General features: G+C 39.7%; 2 protein-coding genes across 2 annotated transcripts in view; both read right to left on the bottom strand.

Moving 5' to 3' along the window:
* Nucleotides 1-6,596: 6,596 nt before the first annotated feature.
* LOC125228717 lies at nucleotides 6,597-8,420 on the bottom strand. The gene has a single exon (XM_048133378.1). The coding sequence runs from the start codon at nucleotides 8,418-8,420 to the stop codon at nucleotides 6,597-6,599; it is 1,824 nt and encodes a 607-aa protein (XP_047989335.1).
* A 9,178-nt stretch (nucleotides 8,421-17,598) lies between these two features.
* Nucleotides 17,599-21,559, bottom strand: part of LOC125229068 — a 73,071-nt gene continuing 69,110 nt past the window's right edge. The window contains exons 5-6 of the mRNA XM_048133845.1: nucleotides 20,777-20,848; nucleotides 17,599-18,282 (exon numbers count right to left, since the gene is read on the bottom strand). Coding sequence (XP_047989802.1) covers nucleotides 18,215-18,282; nucleotides 20,777-20,848 — 140 coding nt within the window. The 3' untranslated portion in view covers nucleotides 17,599-18,214. The remainder of the gene's footprint in view (nucleotides 18,283-20,776; nucleotides 20,849-21,559) is intronic.

Genomic DNA, 21,559 nt, shown 5'->3' with positions numbered 1-21,559 from the left:
TTGTGCATTGGCAATGCAAGCAATAAGCATACGCAGTTACAATTTTTATTTATATTCCAAGGTGAATTAAAAGTCAAATTCAATTACTATGCAATTAAAAAGTAAGTCCATACAATGCCTTAGTATACTATTTTCTAAATATTGTTTTAAAACGTCATATCACTTTGTTCATATAACATAAGTAACCTGGTAAGTATTATATTAATTTATATAGATGCCAACAAAAAAGGCTCCTATACTTAAAAAGGAAGAAGTAAACTTAGCTAGTTACTAGTTTAATACTTAAACAAGTATTATGTAATTATTGCCGATGTTTTGAGGACAAACTATACAACATTAAATTTTAACATCTGATTGTAAAATTGTATAGAAGGCAAATGAGCAGACAGATCGCTGTCACCCATGAACACCAAAAACCTGAAGCATTAGAAGTTTGTCCGGTAATCCTTCAGAAGACAGTTCTGCTTATTCCACACTTGCCACAGTTTCCTTTATTAATTAATTGAGGGAGTAACAAACAACAAACATACATACTAATAAAATAAAATAACGTTACAGTAAAGCTGTACTATGTATTGTGATACAAAACTACAATTAACAAGAAAGAAAATAGGTAGTTGTGTTATACAATCAACTATCATAACTATTTAAACTTTCTAGTTATTAAGCGAGACAGTATGTCAATCAGGGATTTCAAATTTAAATATTAATTTCATTGGAAACTTTATTTTCTAATTGGATTTATTAATCTAGCTGTTCACGGCTGCAATAACTCTGCATAACTGCACAACTATATTGTGTGTATTAGTTTCCATCGGCGATTTTACCCCGGGTATATAGGCCTAGATAATGTGCACCACCCACGAGTCAGCCCCTGTTTTCCGTACCACAATTCCCCTATAGTTTAGAGCTCTAAATATTGTATTAGATTTCTCTTTCAATCGAGGTATGTTAATTAAAGTGTAGGATATAGTCGTTGCTCGCCTGAAAGGGATTTATTGCGCCTTGATTATTTATTTTCATCATTATAACTATTATAACAGCGAGTAATTAATGATGACACGTACTAAGCATTGTAAAGTGATTTGTGTAGGTATAGGCTGTGGTATAGGTCATAGAGCTATGACTGAAGGGTTAATACGGCGTATATTTTATTATTTTAGTGTATGCATGATGCTCATATGGTGTAACAACATTATATTGTATGTCTTGTCAGAGCAATAGTATTAGCAATTTTAAGGAAAATAAGATTTACATTTTTGTTTACTGTTCAATCATTGGTTCATTGGTTCAATCCTTAGACGAAAGTGTTCTTATATTCTTTCTGTATAATGTGCGTTAAGTAGGTAGGTACCTACATAAGTTATATAACAACACTATTAAATCTGATTAACAAGTCTCGAGATAATGTAAATCTCATTAACATTAACACTTTTAAAGCGGAGTAATGTTACTATCTTTAATTTGTGAGAGACCAAGGAGCGGAGCGGCCGAAGAATAAACAGATTGAATACAGCGAGGAGAGAAGCAATCGAAGAACGTTGGAGTTGCGAGCGAAGAGCGAAGTGACCGATGAACGTAGCGACAGAAGCGTGAATCCACCGAAGCGTAAACCGATTGAAAAAACACAGTGGACAATGCACTGTGAGACCGGAATTCTCAATGTAGTTTGAACGAAAGAAGAGCTCCTGAGACAATTTGTGGAGAAAATATAGTCATTTTAAGGTTGACTTGATATGCATATAGCTAGAACGCTATAAATACAATGTTCTCTATAAAATGTATCTATAAAAGTGGAGCCATCGATACAGTTTTGAAGCAAAGATCAATACTATTAATGTTTATTTTATTTATTTCCTAATAAAGTGGAGCCCACAAAGTTTCAACAGTCAGAGAGCGGAGATCTTGACTTCATTCGTGGAGAATTACATAGTAAGTTTAATTTAAAATGATAACATTTTGTTTTAATTTCTTGTGTTTTATATATATAATTATGGTTAGTATTTAAATTTATCATTATTTTTTGACTAAGTTGTTTAAGATTATTTTAATTCCTTATTTATTGTATTATTATTTTTGTATTTTTGACATGTTTTGTTTATGCCATTAAAGGTTTTGAATTGAGTTGAATGGATAGCCTATCACTGTTAAAATGTGCCACAAACAGCTACTACGCCTTAAGCGGAGCCTTCGATACAACTTGTGAACAAAGATAGCAACGTTACTGTTAAAGTAGGGCACATATAGCTACAACGCATTTAGCGGAGCCCTCGACACAATTCATGAAGAAAAATAGCCACGACACTGTTAAAGTGGGGCACATATAGCTACAACGCATTTAGCGGAGCCCTCGACACAATTTGTGGAGAAAAATAGCCACGACACTGTTAAAGTGGGGCACATATAGCTACAACGCATTTAGCGGAGCCCTCGACACAATTCATGAAGAAAAATAGCCACGACACTGTTAAAGTGGGGCACATATAGCTACAACGCATTTAGCGGAGCCCTCGACACAATTTGTGGAGAAAAATAGCCACGACACTGTTAAAGTGGGGCACATATAGCAACAACGCATTTAGCGGAGCACTCGACACAATTTGTGGAGAAAAAATAGCCACGCCACTATTAAAGTGGGGCACATATGGCTACAACGCATTTAGCGGAGCCCTCAACACAATTCGTGGAGAAAAAATAGTCACGCTACTAATAAAGAAGGGCATTTTACTGTAGGTTCAGCTATAATTTTGCATGCCATTTTTGGCTAAACATGTATTGCTACTCAAAAATAGTAATGTACCAACTAATGTATACCATGTTTATCGCAATAAAGTAATTCATTCAATTCATTCACAAATGGCTACAACGCATTTAGCGGAGCCCGCGACACTATTTGTGGAGAAAAATAGCCACGCCACTATTAAAATTTGGTACATATAGTTACAACGCATTTAGCGGAGCTCTCTCGACAACATTGTAATCTCAATTTTCATCACTCATCAGGGTTTTATTTCTTTTCTACCCGATACTCAACCAATCATCCTTGACGCTATTATACTGGAGTACTATTTCAAGACATGCTTACAATATTTATTATTGACACAAGTAAATCTTTATTTACAATAAGCTCTTATAATTATAATCTCTAATGTCTTAACAATGTCAAACAATATCTAATGTTCTAATGTCTTTATTTTTATTTCTTTATGATTTAATTGCTGGACATAGACACATGTCATCCAAATAGTAGGTAATTACTTACAAAAAGAGACTTGCTCACATAGGGTACTTGTCTTCACACAAAACTGATAGAAAAAATTTGGATGTGATCATGATGCCGAGCTAGAAACCCGTAATGTTCGCATAAATCCTTTCGTCGGCATCGAAGTACGGCCCGTACTATATACAACAGCAAGCAACAGGCAACACTGTCAACACATTTGTGATCCCTATTACCACGGCATAAAGTCTAACGATAGTCAGTTAAAGGTGTTGCTGTTTGTGCCATGGATTCGGTATTAGTTAAGGCGCCTTAGGTAAGATCGTGCAAGCGCGTCCTGTTTTAATGCATCAGTTACTGGCAATGTGCAGTCGGTCATTATATTTATTAATACATTATTGAATGAATCAACAGAAAAAATATAGTTTAATTATTGGTTCCAGTAATTGTAAATATTGCTACAACTATTGCTCGTTTGACTTATAAATATTGTTGAATGTTGTTACAATTTAGATAACGATGCGTTTTTCTTTTAAACTTTTTATAAAAGGCGCTTTATCACCAACCAGAAAAAATATGTTTATAGATCAGACATGTTGTTAACGTATAATATACTGTTCTATACGCCTACGATATATACGAGTAAAATCATATTCGTAAATATTGAAGTCAGAGATCACATCGATTGTCAGTAGGTAGTTTAATAGTTACATATTACTGTAAGTAATCTGTGATTTACGTATTACTTAAACACATATACTAGTACTTTCCTACTGCAACTTAAGTATTCATACCGAAAGCCTTTTGTTTGAAAAAGAAGGTAGTCGTAGAAAATCCTATCGTATGACCAAATATGACCGCAAATAAGTTTAGTATTTCGTTAACTTCTTAGTTCTAATTATCAATAGGCAAGTGAGGCAAGCTACTTAAATGATAGTACAATTGTGTGTTAATGTGTAAAATCACATTAGCTCGTAGCTACGATCGAATGAAAAACGAAACTATTATACACTCGCCGATAACTAGACTAAACTCGCCGGTACTATACGGCGGTCGGCAGTTGTTCAAATATGGTTTGAATTCTATAATCACCATTTAGCGCACTATAGGTACATAAGTAGGTATTAAATCACTTACCGAACTCTTATTTTGACGAAATTACGTGTGACTCGGACGACACAAAAACATGTAATGATGGGTTTACGCCGCAGGGCGCTGGGCTATGTTGAAGGTAGTAGGTATGCATGGCGAGAACTTGTTTTTTAAATTTTATATCTCTGAAATGTGTGACTTTGGACGGTACGATTCCGTGTGCTGCATAGTAAATAATATTTGTTGTCTCGGATTTGGATAGGAAGTATAATGGTAATCCAGATTAATCATGAACACAAAAAAATAATGTTAAATGAGAGCCCAGTTCAGTGAGTTTTGGGAATGCGAGATTATGTCACCGCGAGATAGACTACCCGTCGTTATGTTATTAATAAAATTATTTACATAGAAGACGTGTGATCTATGGCGCGGCAAGGTCATCTGCTAGCCTTACTACTTAAGTTAGAAGGGGATTACCATTATGGATTACCATTATCTTGCATATTTTTTTTTGTCATATTTTACCTTCGCATAACAACGCTTGGCAGAATCCTCTTTTCGCAGAATGACTTTTTGCATAAATTTTTTGGCATACTGTAATTTTGCAGAATTATTTAAGGCAGAGTAATACAATGGCATAATGGTAAATTGTATAATAGTCGTATAATCGACTAATCGTTTTGTCGAAAATTGTGTTGCATTCTATTGACTTGGCATACTGTCATTTTGCACAATTATCTTAGGCAGAATAATACATTGGCATAATGTTGATGCGCAGAATCAGTGTTTATTTTTTATTAGGTTCAACATTTCGGCACGACTCCCGCACTCCCGCATAGTCTCGCAAATTTGAAAAGCATTAAAGAGCATTGTATTGTATCAGTTCCGCAGTGCGAGTCATCCGACCCTGACATTACTCGCTGTAATTACTGTGAGTGCTACATGACAGCTAGGTCCGCTTCATATTATGTATCTGGACCATGTTTAGTATTAAAACTAAATGTAAGTTTTTGCCAATTTTTCTCAGCAGGCACGAGCACCACTTTAATTAAAAAAATAGTTATGTAACGGCATGATACCTATAGTTTTTTTTTTTTTTTTTTTTTTGTTTACAAAGTGAAAATTCATCCGCAACGCAGGCTTCGTCATGTGGCCACAAATCCAAATCAACAACATGCTTCGTCAAACAAACCAATGATGATATCCGCAACAGGCTTCGTCACACATAAAATATTTACTTTAAGCTAAATAAAACCGTCCCGAATCGTACCCGGTTCAAATGTCCCCATCACACCGGCAGCGTTACCACGCTGAATAGCCAATGAGATGTGTTGGACCAGGTACGATCCGGACCGAGGGTCACATCCCTTGTCCCTTAGCCGCCGGCCCAAATCCCTTATGAACTCCTTCGCCTCCAGAGCCCAAGGTCCCGCAGTTTCGACTGCGACTGGCACAAAGTCGTACATTGGTTCCAGGGCAGAGTATTTGGCATGCTTCATTTTGGCCGCATACTCCGCGGCTGACCCTGCAGACCTAACCGTAAGGTTCAAGTGGGACGGCGCAAACGTGCTGACGCACGTCGCGTCCCATAAGAGACACCGACCCTTCTGCCATGGAACCAATGTCAGACCGTCAGGCCTCTTTCCATCCGTGCGGCACAACCCTGGAGGTTCCAAAACGCAAGGAACGTTGGCCGACACCAAAGCCCGGCGGATTGCATCATTGATAGCATGATGCCTCGAGAAACGTCCCGCGCACTTCAAGCAGCTGAGACCATGGTGACCGTCTTCCTCAACCATGACCCCGCAAACGCACCGATGCGCCTCGCACACCTTACACCCCAATCGCAAGGCCACCGCGATCCTTAAGGAGTCATTGTCCAAAAGCGTGCCCAGTGACGGGGAAGGTAATGCGTGCAGCCACGCCCCTGACTCAACCCTAGAAGCGGCTTTAAGGCGGGCCAAGTTGGATCCCACCGCTCCCTCTAGCATGTTCGCAACAGTCTTCTTGCACAACATGTCGTCCCAGCCCCTCTGCATAATGGGATTTTCGGGCTGATCCCCGCCACCGTAGAAAGTAGTCCACTTGGCTAACGCCTCCGAAGCAAACGGTACCTGGGTAATGTCACCATTGTTAGATAAGATCCGAGCAACAAGACCCAATGTCCCGTGAGCCGAAGCAAGAAATGCCACCACTCCCAACTCTCTACAGCGCCGTATTCCCAACCCACCGTGACGGACTGGAAGGGCTGCTTGACACCACTGCGTTTCATCCAAATGTACATTCAAGATGGATTCAAGCACCCCTTGATTGTCTCGTCTAACGCTGCGACTTCAGATTGAAACAACCAGGTTGGAGCTGTTCTTAGAATGTACATTATACGCGGTGCAGCAAAACAGTTCCGCAGCAGAATAAGCGCAACATGCGCAGACAAGTTTCCCAGGTGTTCCTTGGCCCGAACCAACGCTAACCTTTTATCTTCAAGTGCAGCACCGACACCCTCAGGGAAAATTGGCGCTCCTAAAAGGCACAAAGAAGATTTCTGAAGGTACCGCAAGCCGGGCAACACCTCTTCAAAATCTGTCCGTACACCAACAGACGAGTCGCAGCAAAAAAGCTCGCACTTAGCAGGGTTCACCTCCAGACCTATCTCCCTCAACGCTGGCACGAGTTTATGAAGGTCATTCAACACTGTCTCTGGACTACCCCCAATAGTCCCATCGTCCAAGTACCAAACATTTAGGGGTGAATCCAGAGAAGAAACAACTTTCTGAATTGCCAAGCAAAATATAAGAGGTCCTAACGGATCACCCTGCTGAGCACCAACCTGCGACGAAATGGTGGTCCCATTAAAAAGTAAGTTGCTCGGTGTCGAATAGCATTGGTGCAGAAATGGAAAGAGGGAGGGCACCTGGTTCGCTACTTCATTTAGAATGACGTCTCTTTCAACGCTGTTGAACGCATTCTTAATATCTACTTTAAGAATAACCGCATCTGACCCTTCATTCGCGAGTGCATATGCCCGAGTGGCATGAATCGCTGCCTCACATCCCCGCGCGGTCCCAAAACCTATCTGAACAGGCCGAAAATAAGTTGCCATTCGGTCCCTAACAGCCCGACAGCAAAGCTTGGCTGCAAGGCGTCGAATTGTGCATCCCACGGCAATGGGCCTGATACCCCCATCCTTTTTCGCAAGGGCACACAGTGACGCGCCATACATATATGGACAAATTATAGAGTTAAGCGAGCCCCTTAACAGAAAGTTGCACAACTTCGTCAACGATTCTAGTAGACGAGGACCGTTGCTGCCCGACGTACAAGACGTTAACTCTTTTAAGTGTTGCGGACGCAAACCGTCTAACCCGGCCGCCGATCCATTATAAAAACCCGCTATTGCCTCCTTTACCTCTGGCACTGTCACTGTTATGGGATCAACCGGAACCTCTGGCGCAGGGGGCACTACGAGTGGTCTAGAAGGTGCTGGATGCTTCTCGCGGAGAGACGTCACAGTTTCCTCATTGGTAGGCGCTAGTGATGAATCTGACAAAAGTAAGCGAACTGCGCCTCTCAGGTCCCCATCGTGCACCTTACTTTCTATATTTTGCACCAAAGACCTTGACTTCCGCGAAGTATTCTCCGGAAAAAACAATGCTGTACAGTCTACGTTTTCTTTAACTTTAGACGTTAACGATTTCGTACCTTTTTCAGGAACCCTAAGTACCGAAAATGAGAACGTCAACAGAGTAAACCAATCTTCAACAGCATTGGACCGTATGCACCTGTCAATGACCTCACACAATTTCCCCGCAACCAAACATCTTGCCCCTTTAGGAATATGTTTTAAAACATTGACCTTCCCTTTAAGTTCGCCCAATGTATCCAGGCAAACCTGAGGAGCAGATGTAGACGCCACCCGCGAAGAACTGCTGCTGTTGTTTGTGGGCATTTGAGCGCTTGCGCTGGGCCCAGGAACCCCCAGGGTATTTCGGTCCTGTGAAGCAACATCCCTATGGACCTTTGTAATATGGACGTTTAGACCTCTAGGCACAACATAAAGTTTAGGAGAACCCGGGCAATAGGGACAGGTGACTTTAGAAGGGCTACTCATAATGGTAAAAAGAACTGGCAAAAAAAAAAAAATTATATATCAAAGGATTTTTTTTTTCCAGATTTTTTTTTGCCGTTAACAATACTATTTAACTTTAACAGGAGCGAAAGAAAAAAAAACAACAGTGATAAGTTAAAAAAAAAACCGAAATGTTACAAAATAAATTCAGAATTAATATCAATTAAAAACATTACAAAAAAAATCGCACCCGTAAAAATCACAAATGAAATCAAAATTCAATACAATGGCAATAAATAAATGTAAAAAGTAGGTCGGTATTTATAAATTAGTCACCTAGAATAAAAATAAAATAAAATTACAAATCACAAACAAAAAAACAAAAAAAAAAAAAACAATCATGTCAAAGCATATTTACAATAAATTGCAATGCGCAGAATAATGTCACTTATGTTTTATTTATTTTTTACACTTAAAAGGGTTTTCTGGTTTACTCACTGTCAACCTAACACGCTCCTCCTCGCTTCGCTCGTCGTCGCACCTAAACCGACTCTGTGACATATAAGATTTCCGTGTCGTATGAGTATTTTGTCTGGATGGGGGTTCTAACCTAATGTAAATTTCTGGCAACATGACAAAATAAATTCGGCGGAACGTCTATTCGGTGCAAAATTACAGTCAGAAATATGAGTATTATGCGACATAAAATGCAAAATTAAAGTCGACGATATTAGCAGTATGCTATTACTAATTCGGTGAAATGTAATGTATACTATATAAAATTCTGCTATATTAAAATCGACAATATTAGTATTCTGCTATCCAGAATTCTGTCAAATGAATGATATGCGATATGACAGTTATGCTATTTGTACAATTATGCAAAATTATTATTCGGGTAAAAATGTTTCTGCGAAAGCTGCTATGCCAAATGTATTTCGGACAATCGATATTCTGCAAGATAAAGGGAACATTGTCGCATATAGGTTAAGTCATGTTTCTATTTTTATTCTTTTTCGTGTTATATTTGCTTGTGTTGTATTTTTGTGCCTGTTGTAATGTTGTTTGTGTGTTTTCGCATGTATTAATAAAACTACCCTTGCATGCTATTAATTTTAATAACGTAGAATAAGTTAATCATTTTGTACTAAACCATAAAACTAACACTGTAACATGATTGGTTGTTCGGATTAATAAATACATTCGCGATGTGTAGCGCACGAAGTGAAAGGGGCGGAGCTACACGGCATGGAGGGGCGCGCTGTTACATAAGTGCGTTTGTTTGCCATCTACAGGCCCGGCGGAGGCGCACTACGGCCAGAGCGACTACGCCGCGACATCAAGCGACTTTTGGTGGACTCCCCCGTGCCGACCATCCTGGCCGGGGACTTCAACGCCGAGCACCCCGCTTGGAATTCCTCCGCACACTCGCCATCAGGGAACGCCCTCTACCGTATCATAGAGGAGCTCGATCTCGTAGTGGGTGGCCCGTACGAGCCCACCTACTACCACAACGCCGAAATACACCGCAGGGGGACCACCATCGACTTTGCGATCACTCGCGGAGTGGATGTCCCTATGCGGCATGAGGTATTCTACGATCTCTCATCCGACCACAGGCCGGTGCTCCTGATCATCGCAGATCAGCCGACGACGAGACTCAGCAGAGGACCCGGACGCCGCTACGACTGGGAGGCTTTCTCGGAAGCCATGGTAAACTCTCCCCGTACAGGTCCCATCTCGACCGCAGAAGAGGTCGAAGCCGCAGCAGCCACGATCACCGAGGACATCAAGGAGGCGCTCGCCGGCGTCACGCACATCATCCCACCCTCAGACCGGCGCAAGCCTCTCCCTAAGCCGCTGCAAGCGCTTTTGGAGAAAAAGCGCTGGTACAGGAAACAGTGGCAACGGACTAGGGCTCAGTCGGTCTCGAGCGACTGTTAAGGACCAAACTCAGCGAGCACAGGGCTGCCAGCTGGGAAGGACACATAGACAGTATAACTGATCATGTTCCCTCCATCCACAGGTTATGCAGACAGCTCAGCACAACCCCCGAGCCGATACGGCCCCTAGAGGACGACACCGACGGAGAACTGAAATACGCAGCCAAGGACAGAGTAGAAATACTCGCTCGCAGCCTTGAACGGCAGTTCAGGCCCTTCCCCGACACCGAGCCACAGCACACAGCGAGCATCGTACAACACGTTCGAGAATATCTCAACGTGCCCATAGAGTCACACGATGATCCAATTTACTTCTCTCCTTCACAGGTCCGAGCGACGATCAAGCGCCACTGCAACCCGAAGAAGGCACCGGGCCCCGACGACATCCCGAACATGGCGCTCCGATACCTGCCGCTAAACTCATTAGCGGCAGTGGCGCGTCTGTTCAACGGAATCATGCGCTCGGGGCACTACCCCACCATCTGGAAGACAGGACGAGTCATCGTCATCCCCAAGCCTGGGAAGGACAGAAGAAAGCCGGAAAACTACTGGCCCATCACCCTACTAAGTAACCTCTCAAAGGTGTTCGAGAGGTTGCTGCTCCGGCACCTCTCGCCTCACCTGGCACCCAGGCCGGAGCAATTTGGTTTCAGATCGCAGCACTCCACTACGTTGCAGCTCACCCGGGTCTTGCACCACATGGGCACGGCCCAAAACAAAGAGGAGTATACAGTTGCGGTTCTCTTAGACATGGAGAAAGCTTTTGACCGAGTTAGGCACGAGTCTAATATATAAACTTTCTCTGTCCACAGCCCCCCGCCGCATCGTGAAAGTCATTGCAGCCTTCCTCGCGGATCGACGCTTCCACGTACAAGTGGAAGGCACCACATCACAGGAACGCCCAATCCAGGCGGGCGTTCCCCAGGGGAGCTGCCTATCACCTGCCTGCTACGTACGCTACACCAACGACATCCCGCTCGTTGGCAAAGCAGACTTAGCCCTTTTCGCAGACGACGCCGCTTACTACACTTCTTCTTTGCAGAAGCAGCATGCGGTCACCAAGATCCAGCCGACGCTTGACGCCCTTCCTGACTGGCTCTCCAAGTGGAGACAATCAGTCAACGTGGGCAAGACGCAAGCCATCATGACTGGAGAAACATGACATGTGGAGCACTCCGTAGTGCTCCACACGCCGCCCACCCTAGCGGGTCAACGCCTCGCGTGGTCACCCACAGTGAAATACCTGGGGGTGACCATCGACAAGGGCCTCACCATGACCAAACACACCGCAGACACAGTCATGCGAGCCAAAACCGCACGAATGTGTCTGCGGCCCGTGTTTGCCAGTAAGCTTCCTGTGCGGACCAAGCTCGGTCTGTACAAAGCTTATGTTCGGTCAAGATTGACTTACGCTTCACCAGCCTGGTATTCTTTCTGTTGCAGGAGCAACAAGGAGAAGATGAGGCGACAGGAGTCCCTCTCGCTGAGGACCATCATCGCAGCCCCCCGGTACGTGAGGAACGCAGCCATCGAGAAGCACCTGAAGTGGAGGAGCCTGGAGCAGTTCATCGTGCGTCTCGCGCGGGTCATGTTTGACCGCGCGGACAACTCCAACTACGAGCATCTTCGAGGGATCGCGCCCCACTACACACGGCCACCAGACAAGCGCAAAGCTCGGGACCTGCCCCGATCCCTACTACACTTGGACACCAACACAGAAGAAGAAGAAGAGGACAACACCCCCACATCACACTGAACACCAAAATCCCCACCACCACCACGCCCACGCTAGCCCGAGCTGCCAGTCGCCTTCACTGCGGCCCCGAACCTGGCCCCGCTCAAACGGTATCACCAGGCTAGGGGTCGCGGGGTTGGATAACGGCCGGTAGCGGTAGGGCTAGCAAACACCGGATCGCCGAGCCGTCCACAAAAAGACGGCGTCAGACCGCCCCACAAGGATGGGGCGCGCCCCGACACAGCCCCCACAGCGCCCAGCGCGGAAGGGGCCACTCACACATTCTCAGCAGGGGTTTCCGAGCAGGAGTTTCGAACGACAACTCACCACCACCGCTTCCTCATTCCGCTCACTACGCTCACGAGCATAACATCTTGACATGTCTTTACCTTACTAACCCTGGTAGCCCTGGTAACCCTGGTAGCCTTGGTATTGGTAGCATGGTAATTGGTACGAGGTTCCTGTCAGCGCGTCCACAGCTTCACGCCGGTCAACGAGCGCAGTCCTGCACTCCACACCGTTAGAAGGAAAGAAAATCCCCGCTTTCATAAAACTAGTGTCTACGCTAAACACTGTGATAAAATCTTAAAGCAGGCTAGTTCACCACACCAACTACGAGTAGTAAAGGGTCTCTATACTTTCATTTTATTCACAAGAGTGCAAATTAATTTCATACAAATTTTAACTTGACCAAATCTGATTGGTAGAATTGACGTTTGAATGACGATTTTTATCTCAAATGTAAAAAAATAATGCGGACGTGATTAAGTTCGATGTTTTACAGTTAGTAGTATTTCGATGGATTTTTTTTTAACTTACGTGGCTTGAAACCATCGCAATGCTCAAGATTCCATATTCTGCACCACTTGCCATGATCGCGGTTCAGTACTAGAATCTTTCGCTTATTCGGGTATCAAAATTGGAACGTGCGGTTAAACAATAACTTTGCCCCTTTGTAAAACAATTAACGAAATATTTCTCGTAATTGATTATAGTTATGTATCGTATTTATAAAGTAAGCTCTCTGAAGTTCTCTAATGCCCTTACCTAGTCTTTTGAACATTCTAAATGTGGAAATTGCAGCAAACCAAGTTATCTCACTCGCGAATCTTTCCCGTTTTCATGCCTGAATTTGCATTAGAAAGTTAACGTTTGTAGATACGGAAGTCATCTGAAATGCTAAATATTAAAACATTGAGCATTTAATGAAGATACAAATCAGGAAAATTAAAGGAATAAATTACTCAAAGGCACTACCTGCAAACAAATTTTAACGAATTCGGTTAATAATGAGGTCTCTTTAATAAACGGAAATGAGTAGTAGGTACCACAGCTGACAGGGTAAAGTCTAAACACTGGTAATTATCACATCTTACGCATAATAGTTTGAATAACGCAGATTGACAGTTAATGTCAACTCGTAATACACTAATATGAATATGACAGTAAGAACGTGATGAACGGAATAATAGCTGCAAGGAACTTTTTTACATATGAACATCACGTTTATTTAACTTTATTGACATAATTATGTATTACGAGGGTCATGCCAAAAGAAATTAGATACTCAAAATTTACATACTTTATTCTTTATTACAGCTATCTATTTTTTCGAAGTATTCACCGTGAACACGTATACACGTTTTCATCCGTCTAAACCACTTAGAAAATACCGATGACCACTCTTCTTTAGACACCTCAGAAATTTCGTAATTATACGCAGCCAACGCATCTTCTTTGTTCTCAAATCGCCTTCCTTTTAATTTTTCTTTAATTTTAGGAAAAAGATAAAAATCACAGGGGGCTAGGTCAGGGGAATATGGGGGGTGGGGCAGAATAGTCACGTTTTTTGAGCTGAAATAGTCAAGTGTTCTAGCGGAAGTGTGCGGGGCAGCGTTGTCGTGGTGCCAGAGCAGGTGCCGGGTTACTGACTTCGGCCGCTTGTCACACCAAGCTGACAGTACTCTTGGGGCACAAACTGTCACATACCATTCTGAATTAACTGTTTTTTGATCTTCTAGCACTATTGTAGCACTATGTCCCGTCTTGCAGAAAAATGAGGCAACCATTTGTTTTTGTGTGCTTCGGGTTCGGCGACATTTTGTTGGCGTCGGCTCATCTTCAAAACACCATACTGTGGACTGTCGCTTTGTTTCGGGATCGTAGTTATATAGCCATGTTTCGTCACCTGTAAGTATATCATATACGTTTTTGTTCTCGCCTGCGTCGAATTTATCTATCATAAATTTGCACCAATCCACGCGACGGTCTTTCTGTAAATCGGTGAGCTTGTGCGGCACCCATCTTGAACAACGCTTATGAAGAGACAGTTTACTATGAATTATAGTTTGCAATGCTGCTGATCCAATGCCCAGTTCACGCTCGAGCTCTACATATGTAATTCGTCGGTTCGCACGAATATTTTTTTCCACAGTCTTTACATTTTCTTCAGTGACTGCGGTTGGCGGCCGTCCGGTCTTCGCCTCATCTTCAAAGCTCTCCCGTCCTCTTTTAAATTCACCAAACCAATTGAAAACAGTTGCACGTGAACACGCAGACTCTCCAAAAGTCGAGACTAAAAGTTCAAAACACTCTTGAGGTGTTAAACCTTTTTTAAAGTCATAATATATCATAACACGAAAATCACGTCGAGTAAGCTCCATTGTTGCGGAAAATTCCCGCCAAAATTATTTAGAAAAAAAATAATTAAAAAAGGAATCCTAGGAATTTCCAAGTGTTCCATTTTTAAATTTATAAGCAGATAACCTACCTTTACATTGGTGTATAACTGGCCAGTATCAATCAAATAACCATGGAGTATCTAACTTCTTTTGGCATGACCCTCGTATCACGTTTCGTATAGATGCGAATGTCAGTCAGCTGTATTGAAATAATTTTGCGGTTTCGTACATACCGGTGAGTTTTTTTAAAATGAAGCAAATATCAAATGACATTTGGCACATAACTTTTATGTGCGGAATGTCATTTAATATATTTGCCAGTTGCTTTTCGATGAAGGAAAACATGCGAGGAAACCGGACTAATCCCAATAAGGCCTTACCGTTCGGGTTGGAAGGTCAGATGGCAGTCGCTTTCGTAAAACTAGTAGTACATTCGCCAAATGTTGGAGTTATTTGTCACAGTGGACCCCAGGCTCCCATGAGCCATGGCGAATACAAAGAGGGTGATAATGATTTGAGTTTGAATCAGACTGAGGGAATAGTAGGGTAAACTCGCCTCATTCGGTGACACGCCTAATTCGGTGAAACAACCAAAAATCGTCTTTCGGAATTGCTTCAAAGCTTGTATCACCGAATTAGGCGTTTCACCGAATGAGGCGAGTTTACCCTGCCTCTTTAGTAGGTACCTACTATCAGTTACAGTAGTTGGAGTACATGTATAGTAGGTAATCAGTAGCTGTGTAGAATTCCTCTTTAGCCTCGGTTTTAACATTACCAAGCACAAGTTTAACACTGACATAAATTGCAAGCGTGTGCGTAACTTACTTTTTAGAGCTCACTCTTACTACTTATGTATATGGCAATTCACGTGAGACAGAAACAGATAGAAAGAATAATTACTATCTTTTGGTAGAATTTAAGTTTCTGCCTTCCTATAATATGTAACCTTGAACAATATTAGCACTAACTTGGTTTGAGATATTATTTCACATAAATTAATATGTAGGAAAGGGTTAACGATAATAAAACAAATTCATACACAACGATCCTTTTATTTTAATTAAGAAATCTCACAATAAAAGTCTTGAGTGGATCTTATCCATAAACGGCAATATGCACAGCAAATGTATTATTATTTTCTTACTAAAAAAACTTACATATTTATTATACATACAAATTCCATACAAATAATTATTTACAAGCCCTTATCCATGAACTTGAAATTAATAATTGATTTATAATTGGTCTTAAATTGCATCGATACTTAAAAACAAAATCGTTTACGAATAAGGGCGAAAATACTTGAATTTATATGCTTAATATTGTCCATAATTCATAATAATGTCCAAAAAATATGAAAACAAATAGAAAGAAAAACAAACTTGGTTGGTACCCTGTGTTGAAAGGGAACGGCCCTCAAATCCAAACGCTTGCAAAAATAAACATTATTTGTACCGACATACGTATATCGTGATTTTTATTTTATTAAAAATAAATAAATTTTCATGTACTTCTTAATTTATATTTATATAATACGAACTCTTAACTAAAGCAGATTTTTACATCTTTACTTTATGATAAATTAAATCACGTGTAACATTTTTGAAGTCATTTTTTTAGAACTGTTATTATTAACATTTTAACTCTTACACTATTTATAGTTTAAGAGTTAAATAGTTATTTGTTATACAAGGGGGCAAAGTTGTATTTTAACGCCGAGTGTGGAATTGAAAACGAGCAAGTGGAAGGATTCTATAGTTGAACCACGAGCGAAGCGAGTGGTTCGAAAATAGAATCCTGAACTTGCGAGTTTTTTAACACACGAGAAGTAAAATACATTTGCACCCGAGTGTAACACAAAACTTTTCCCCTCACTATAGCGAGGAAAGTACAACGCAAAAAATGCGTTTATCACTGCTTCCAGTAGTTCCACAGGTGGTAAATCATCTTTATTACTAGATTCACCTACTTTTAGCAATTTTAAAGCAGTTAATTAACTTTATTCAAGGTCAAATTACTTTACCCACTAGTGGATAAAATGCGTTTTTACCCGCTGGTATTAAAGGACAAAACACCTGTTTCCGAGCTAGTGAGGGGAAAATGTTATTCATTAAATGTGTTTTACACATTTTGTAATTATAGTTTTAAAGCCATGTAGCTTTTTAAAAAGTGGCGTAAGATAGCTGTGCAAAGAGTGTGCACAAAAAAAATATTTTTTTACAGTCACGTAAGCGCAATAAAAAGTTGGCGTTATTTTTACGCTTTTCAACAATTATTCTAACGGTTGATTGACTATGTGCCTTATACATTCATATTTAAATTCATATTTAGCCGATGCACAGGTACCTAAACATCTGGCTCACTTCGATGCAGAAGGTTTTTTTTTACACTAAAACAGCGATCTTACAATTACAAATGTCAATATGTACTATGCTAAAAATTGATGGGTCTTACAAACAAATGAATTTAAATATTAGCTAACAACTACTTTCAAATTATTACATGGCAGACACATAACACACGCGCAACATTTAGGCCCGTGCTCAAAAACTGTACATTTCTTAAACATTTATTTACATGATCTAACGGAAAGTATTGTTGTTCTAAATTTAGTTAAAATTAATAACATTACAGAGCTGTACAATTAAATATCTATTTTCCTACTGTAAAAATTTAAATTAAATATAAAATTATTTAAGTTTGTAAAATAAAATCTGAAACCTGAAAAAATCGTAGTTTTCATAAAAAAAGGTGGTCAATCAATTTGCTCATGTTTTAGAAGTTAGTTGAAGTTGTCTGAGTGTGTCTCATTGTCTTTGAACAAAATCGTTTATTCCGCTTATTTTCGTGCTTTGGCTTGATGTTCTTAAAGCTATATTTATAATAGGAAACTTCAAATATTAGCTCAAAAATAAGTTTAGGAAATTCAATTTAGGTAAAAATGGGAAACATAGATCGTAATTCTCACTCTTTGTAAAAACCATTTTCATTTTAATTATATCAAGGAATACACCATAATCAAATCATTTTTGATTAAGCAATGTAATTTAAAACACGGATTAAGGGTCACTTGCATCAAACCGTATTCAATTATAACTATTGTAATTTTTAATAATTTCATAATTCAATGCTAATTTTTCGTTAAAAACCTGTTAGTGGTACAACCGGCCCAAATATGTTCTATAATTTCTACATGAAGTTAAACTCACAGTAAAAACATTCATGAACTGTTTATAAAAACTTTGGTAGTGCCTCTTTGGAATATGACTAGAAATCATAACAAGTTCATCGTATTCGGACATAATCTGTAACAATTAATCATAATTAGGACACACGTCACAAGCTTACCCCATATTTATGTAATTTCCACTTACTGCAAACAATTTTAAGACGATATTTTAATTTGACATTCTTTTGAGATTGTATAAAATTTCTTTCACAGTGCTGTACTGGCGCTTTTTTTTTCTTTTAGTTGACTTATAACACTAACATTTGAGCTACGACTGGCAGCGCTACTATGGCGATCGCGGTGTACAAGTTAGCTCCTGTGAACAAAATAAATAGGAATTAGCTTAAAACACATTTTATGAGCTATTCAATGCTGAGATGAATTAACTTATCATGACTTACTTGTGACAAAGACTGACGTTATTGTAGCATGTCAAATTGTACACATCAATGATATCTAAAATATTTTTTTAACATATGTATAAAGAAAATAATAGAACAAATCAAAAATTGTCAATTGGACATACTACCCTGCCTGATCTGAATTTTAATAAACCTCTAATTTTGCTTTTGACATTAAAAGCTTCAAATATGTACCTATCATGCTCATCATGTTTGACACTTATTTTAAAGATTTGAAAGTTCAGTCAGATAAATAAAGTATTTACTCCCTACTGCCTTTTCACAAAGTTTGAAGTTCTTAACTCAAAATAAAATTAGAACTCCATACAATCTTTCACCCCCTTTTTAAACCCCTTAAGGGACGAAAATAAAACAACCCTGAAATTACTTTCTCTCCCAATTTTTTACCTTTATACCAAGTTTCAAGTTCCAAAGGCAAAATAAAATTATATCCACATACAAACTTCCATCCGCTGTTTAACCATCTTTGGGGTAGAATTTTTCAAAACAGCATCTTATGTATTTATTGTTTACTTTACAAACGGAACCTAGTGTGTTTTCAACTATTTAGGCATTGTAGTTTCGGCTCTGCGTTGATGAACCAGTCAGTCAGTCGGGCAGGACACTTGCATACACACATATGTGTTCTCGCGCTTTGAAATGGCGTTTAGACAATTATTAATCACTTAGCCCAATTCATAATGCCCTTATATCACTTGTTTCATAATATACACATATTTAAAACCACTCACAGGTCGAACGCGATTAAATATCATTATTACGGAACCACTGTCACGCTGCCGTGTCACGCCTATCTCATGTAACTCGAAAAACATAGTTTTGAGTAAAATCAGTTTAAAGTTTTTTTTGGTAATTCGATCTGCATTCAATACTGGTGTGGAAATATAAAGAAAAAACTACACAGTTACATTGTAGTAAGTGTAATGCTGATGTAGATGCACAAAAAAAACATATTTTTTGGATATATTTAAAATTATAGGCTATATAGTAGTTAGGCACGACAGGCTCCCCATACAAAGTCTGTTTTGCGACGTCTTGTAACTCAAGTTACAGTAGTTTGGCACGACACGTTAACTAAAATATTTTTCTCAGTTGGCTTAGATACAAGTTTATTGTTGTAGTAATGTTGTAATTCAATCAATTAATAATTATACATCGAGTCAGTCGGGCAGGACACTTGCATACACACATATGTGTTCTCGCGCTTTGAAATGGCGTTTAGACAATTATTAATCACTTAGCCCAATTCATAATGCCCTTATATCACTTGTTTCATAATATACACATATTTAAAACCACTCACAGGTCGAACGCGATTAAATATCATTATTACGGAACCGCTGTGGTCCGTGACCACGGTCAGTGCGACCTGGCCAAAACGGCGGAAAGAAGATGAAATAATGATATTTTCCCCTCACTAGCTCGGAAACACGTGTTATACCAGCGGGTAAAAACGCATTTTATCCACTAGTGGGTAAAGTAATTTGACCTTGAATATAGTAATTTTTTCTGCTTTAAAATTGATAAAAGTGAGATTTACCACCTGTGGAACTACTGGAAGCAGTGATAAACGCGCTTTTTGCGTCGTACTTTCCTCGCTATAGTGAGGGGAAAAGTTTTGTGTTACACTCGGGTGCAAATGTATTTTACTTCTCGTGTGTTAAAAAACTCGCAAGTTCAGGATTCTATTCTCGAACCACTCGCTTCGCTCGTGGTTCAACTATAGAATCCTTTCACTTGCTCGTTTTTCAATTCCACACTCGGCGTTAAAATACAACTTTGCACCCTTGTATAACAAATAACTATTAAATTAGCGTTCGACCTGTGAATGGCTTTAAATATATATGTATGTACTTATAGAAGTACCTGAAGTGTCTGATGTGGATAATAAAATGAACCTGTCTTGTCTCAGTCTACTAATTGGATGAGCGAAATGTACACTACTTCGATGAATCATTAATTAAAGATATTAAATTTCTTGGCAAATATCAAATACCCGTCTCTTTGTTTCCAAACAAGATATGATGTACCTACTACTGTTATTGATTAGCTGGCCGTCATAGACTATTAGTGTAATTTATTTTCATAAAATGTATTACATTAATTGTGTAATAATACAATTTATTTTTGTGATCTAGACTTTTTATCAGCGAGACGAAAAAAAAAGTTTTGTCTAAAAACTTCTTGATTTTTTTTTCAGACCTTTAAAACTACTATTTTCTTAAAAATTAAAATGGCAAATAAGATTTGTATGAATGTTAAAATAAAATACGGAATTTTTTGATAAAGCCCTATGAGTAGCTATCATTTTCGCTGAACAAATGAAATACTTTATAATAGCAGTGAAAAGTTACATATTGATTTTTAATTGAATACGCCATAATTTACCTTTTGAACCCACAGCTGCGGCCAATTGCATATCTGCAGCTGTAGGCATCTCAGGAGTTGTGCTGATAGGTCCTGCAACAAAAAAAAAATACTTCCTTAATCATTATTCACTTCCCCTTTTTCCATTATTTGGGGTTGGCGCAGCCTTAGATCTTCTTCAATTCCTCTGTACCAACCGTCACTTCCATATACATTTCACTCTCTTATCATTCTTCATACATTCCATCTTTACTTAAGCCTTCAACTACCCTTGTATCCATCCATTCACCTTCATATCTAAAACTCATTTTGTAACATTACTTTCATTACATGCCCATACCATGCTAATCTACACCCTCTCACCTTTTCTTTTCTGTCACTAGCGCTACTCTCAGACTTCCTCTTTTATACTCATTCTGAATCTTATCCATTCATTCTTCTTCTCGATAGCCCAGCACTCACTTTCGTACAAGACGACACGCCGGATACTATTTATATATTATAAATCATTTTAAATATTTCCATCATCATGAAAAATGAAATTTTCGAATTAAGTTAAATACCAACGCCTTTTCCCGGTGGTATTACTAAAATTAAAAGTCAAATACCTTGGAAATTTTATCGCAATATGAAAATAAGTTGATCCCTGAAAGAGGGGTTCTTTCAATACTACCCAAAATTACGTCACTGGAACCAATCGACGCACAAGTATATGCCTTGTTGACTTTTAATTTAGGATCGGCGGAGTGCCTAAAAAAATGTTTTTCTGACCGACTCACCGATATTATGTTTAAAGAATTTTTC

This window comes from Leguminivora glycinivorella, chromosome 8, assembly GCF_023078275.1.
Source record: "Leguminivora glycinivorella isolate SPB_JAAS2020 chromosome 8, LegGlyc_1.1, whole genome shotgun sequence".
NCBI classification, from domain to species: domain Eukaryota; kingdom Metazoa; phylum Arthropoda; class Insecta; order Lepidoptera; family Tortricidae; genus Leguminivora; species Leguminivora glycinivorella.
The sequence above is the reverse complement of the archived record's forward strand: the minus strand, read 5'-3'. Positions and strand labels throughout refer to the sequence as shown.

Excerpts from the sequence above, each read along its gene's own strand:
- LOC125228717 (XM_048133378.1), bottom strand. The coding sequence starts at position 8,420 with ATGAGTAGCCCTTCTAAAGTCACCTGTCCCTATTGCCCGGGTTCTCCT.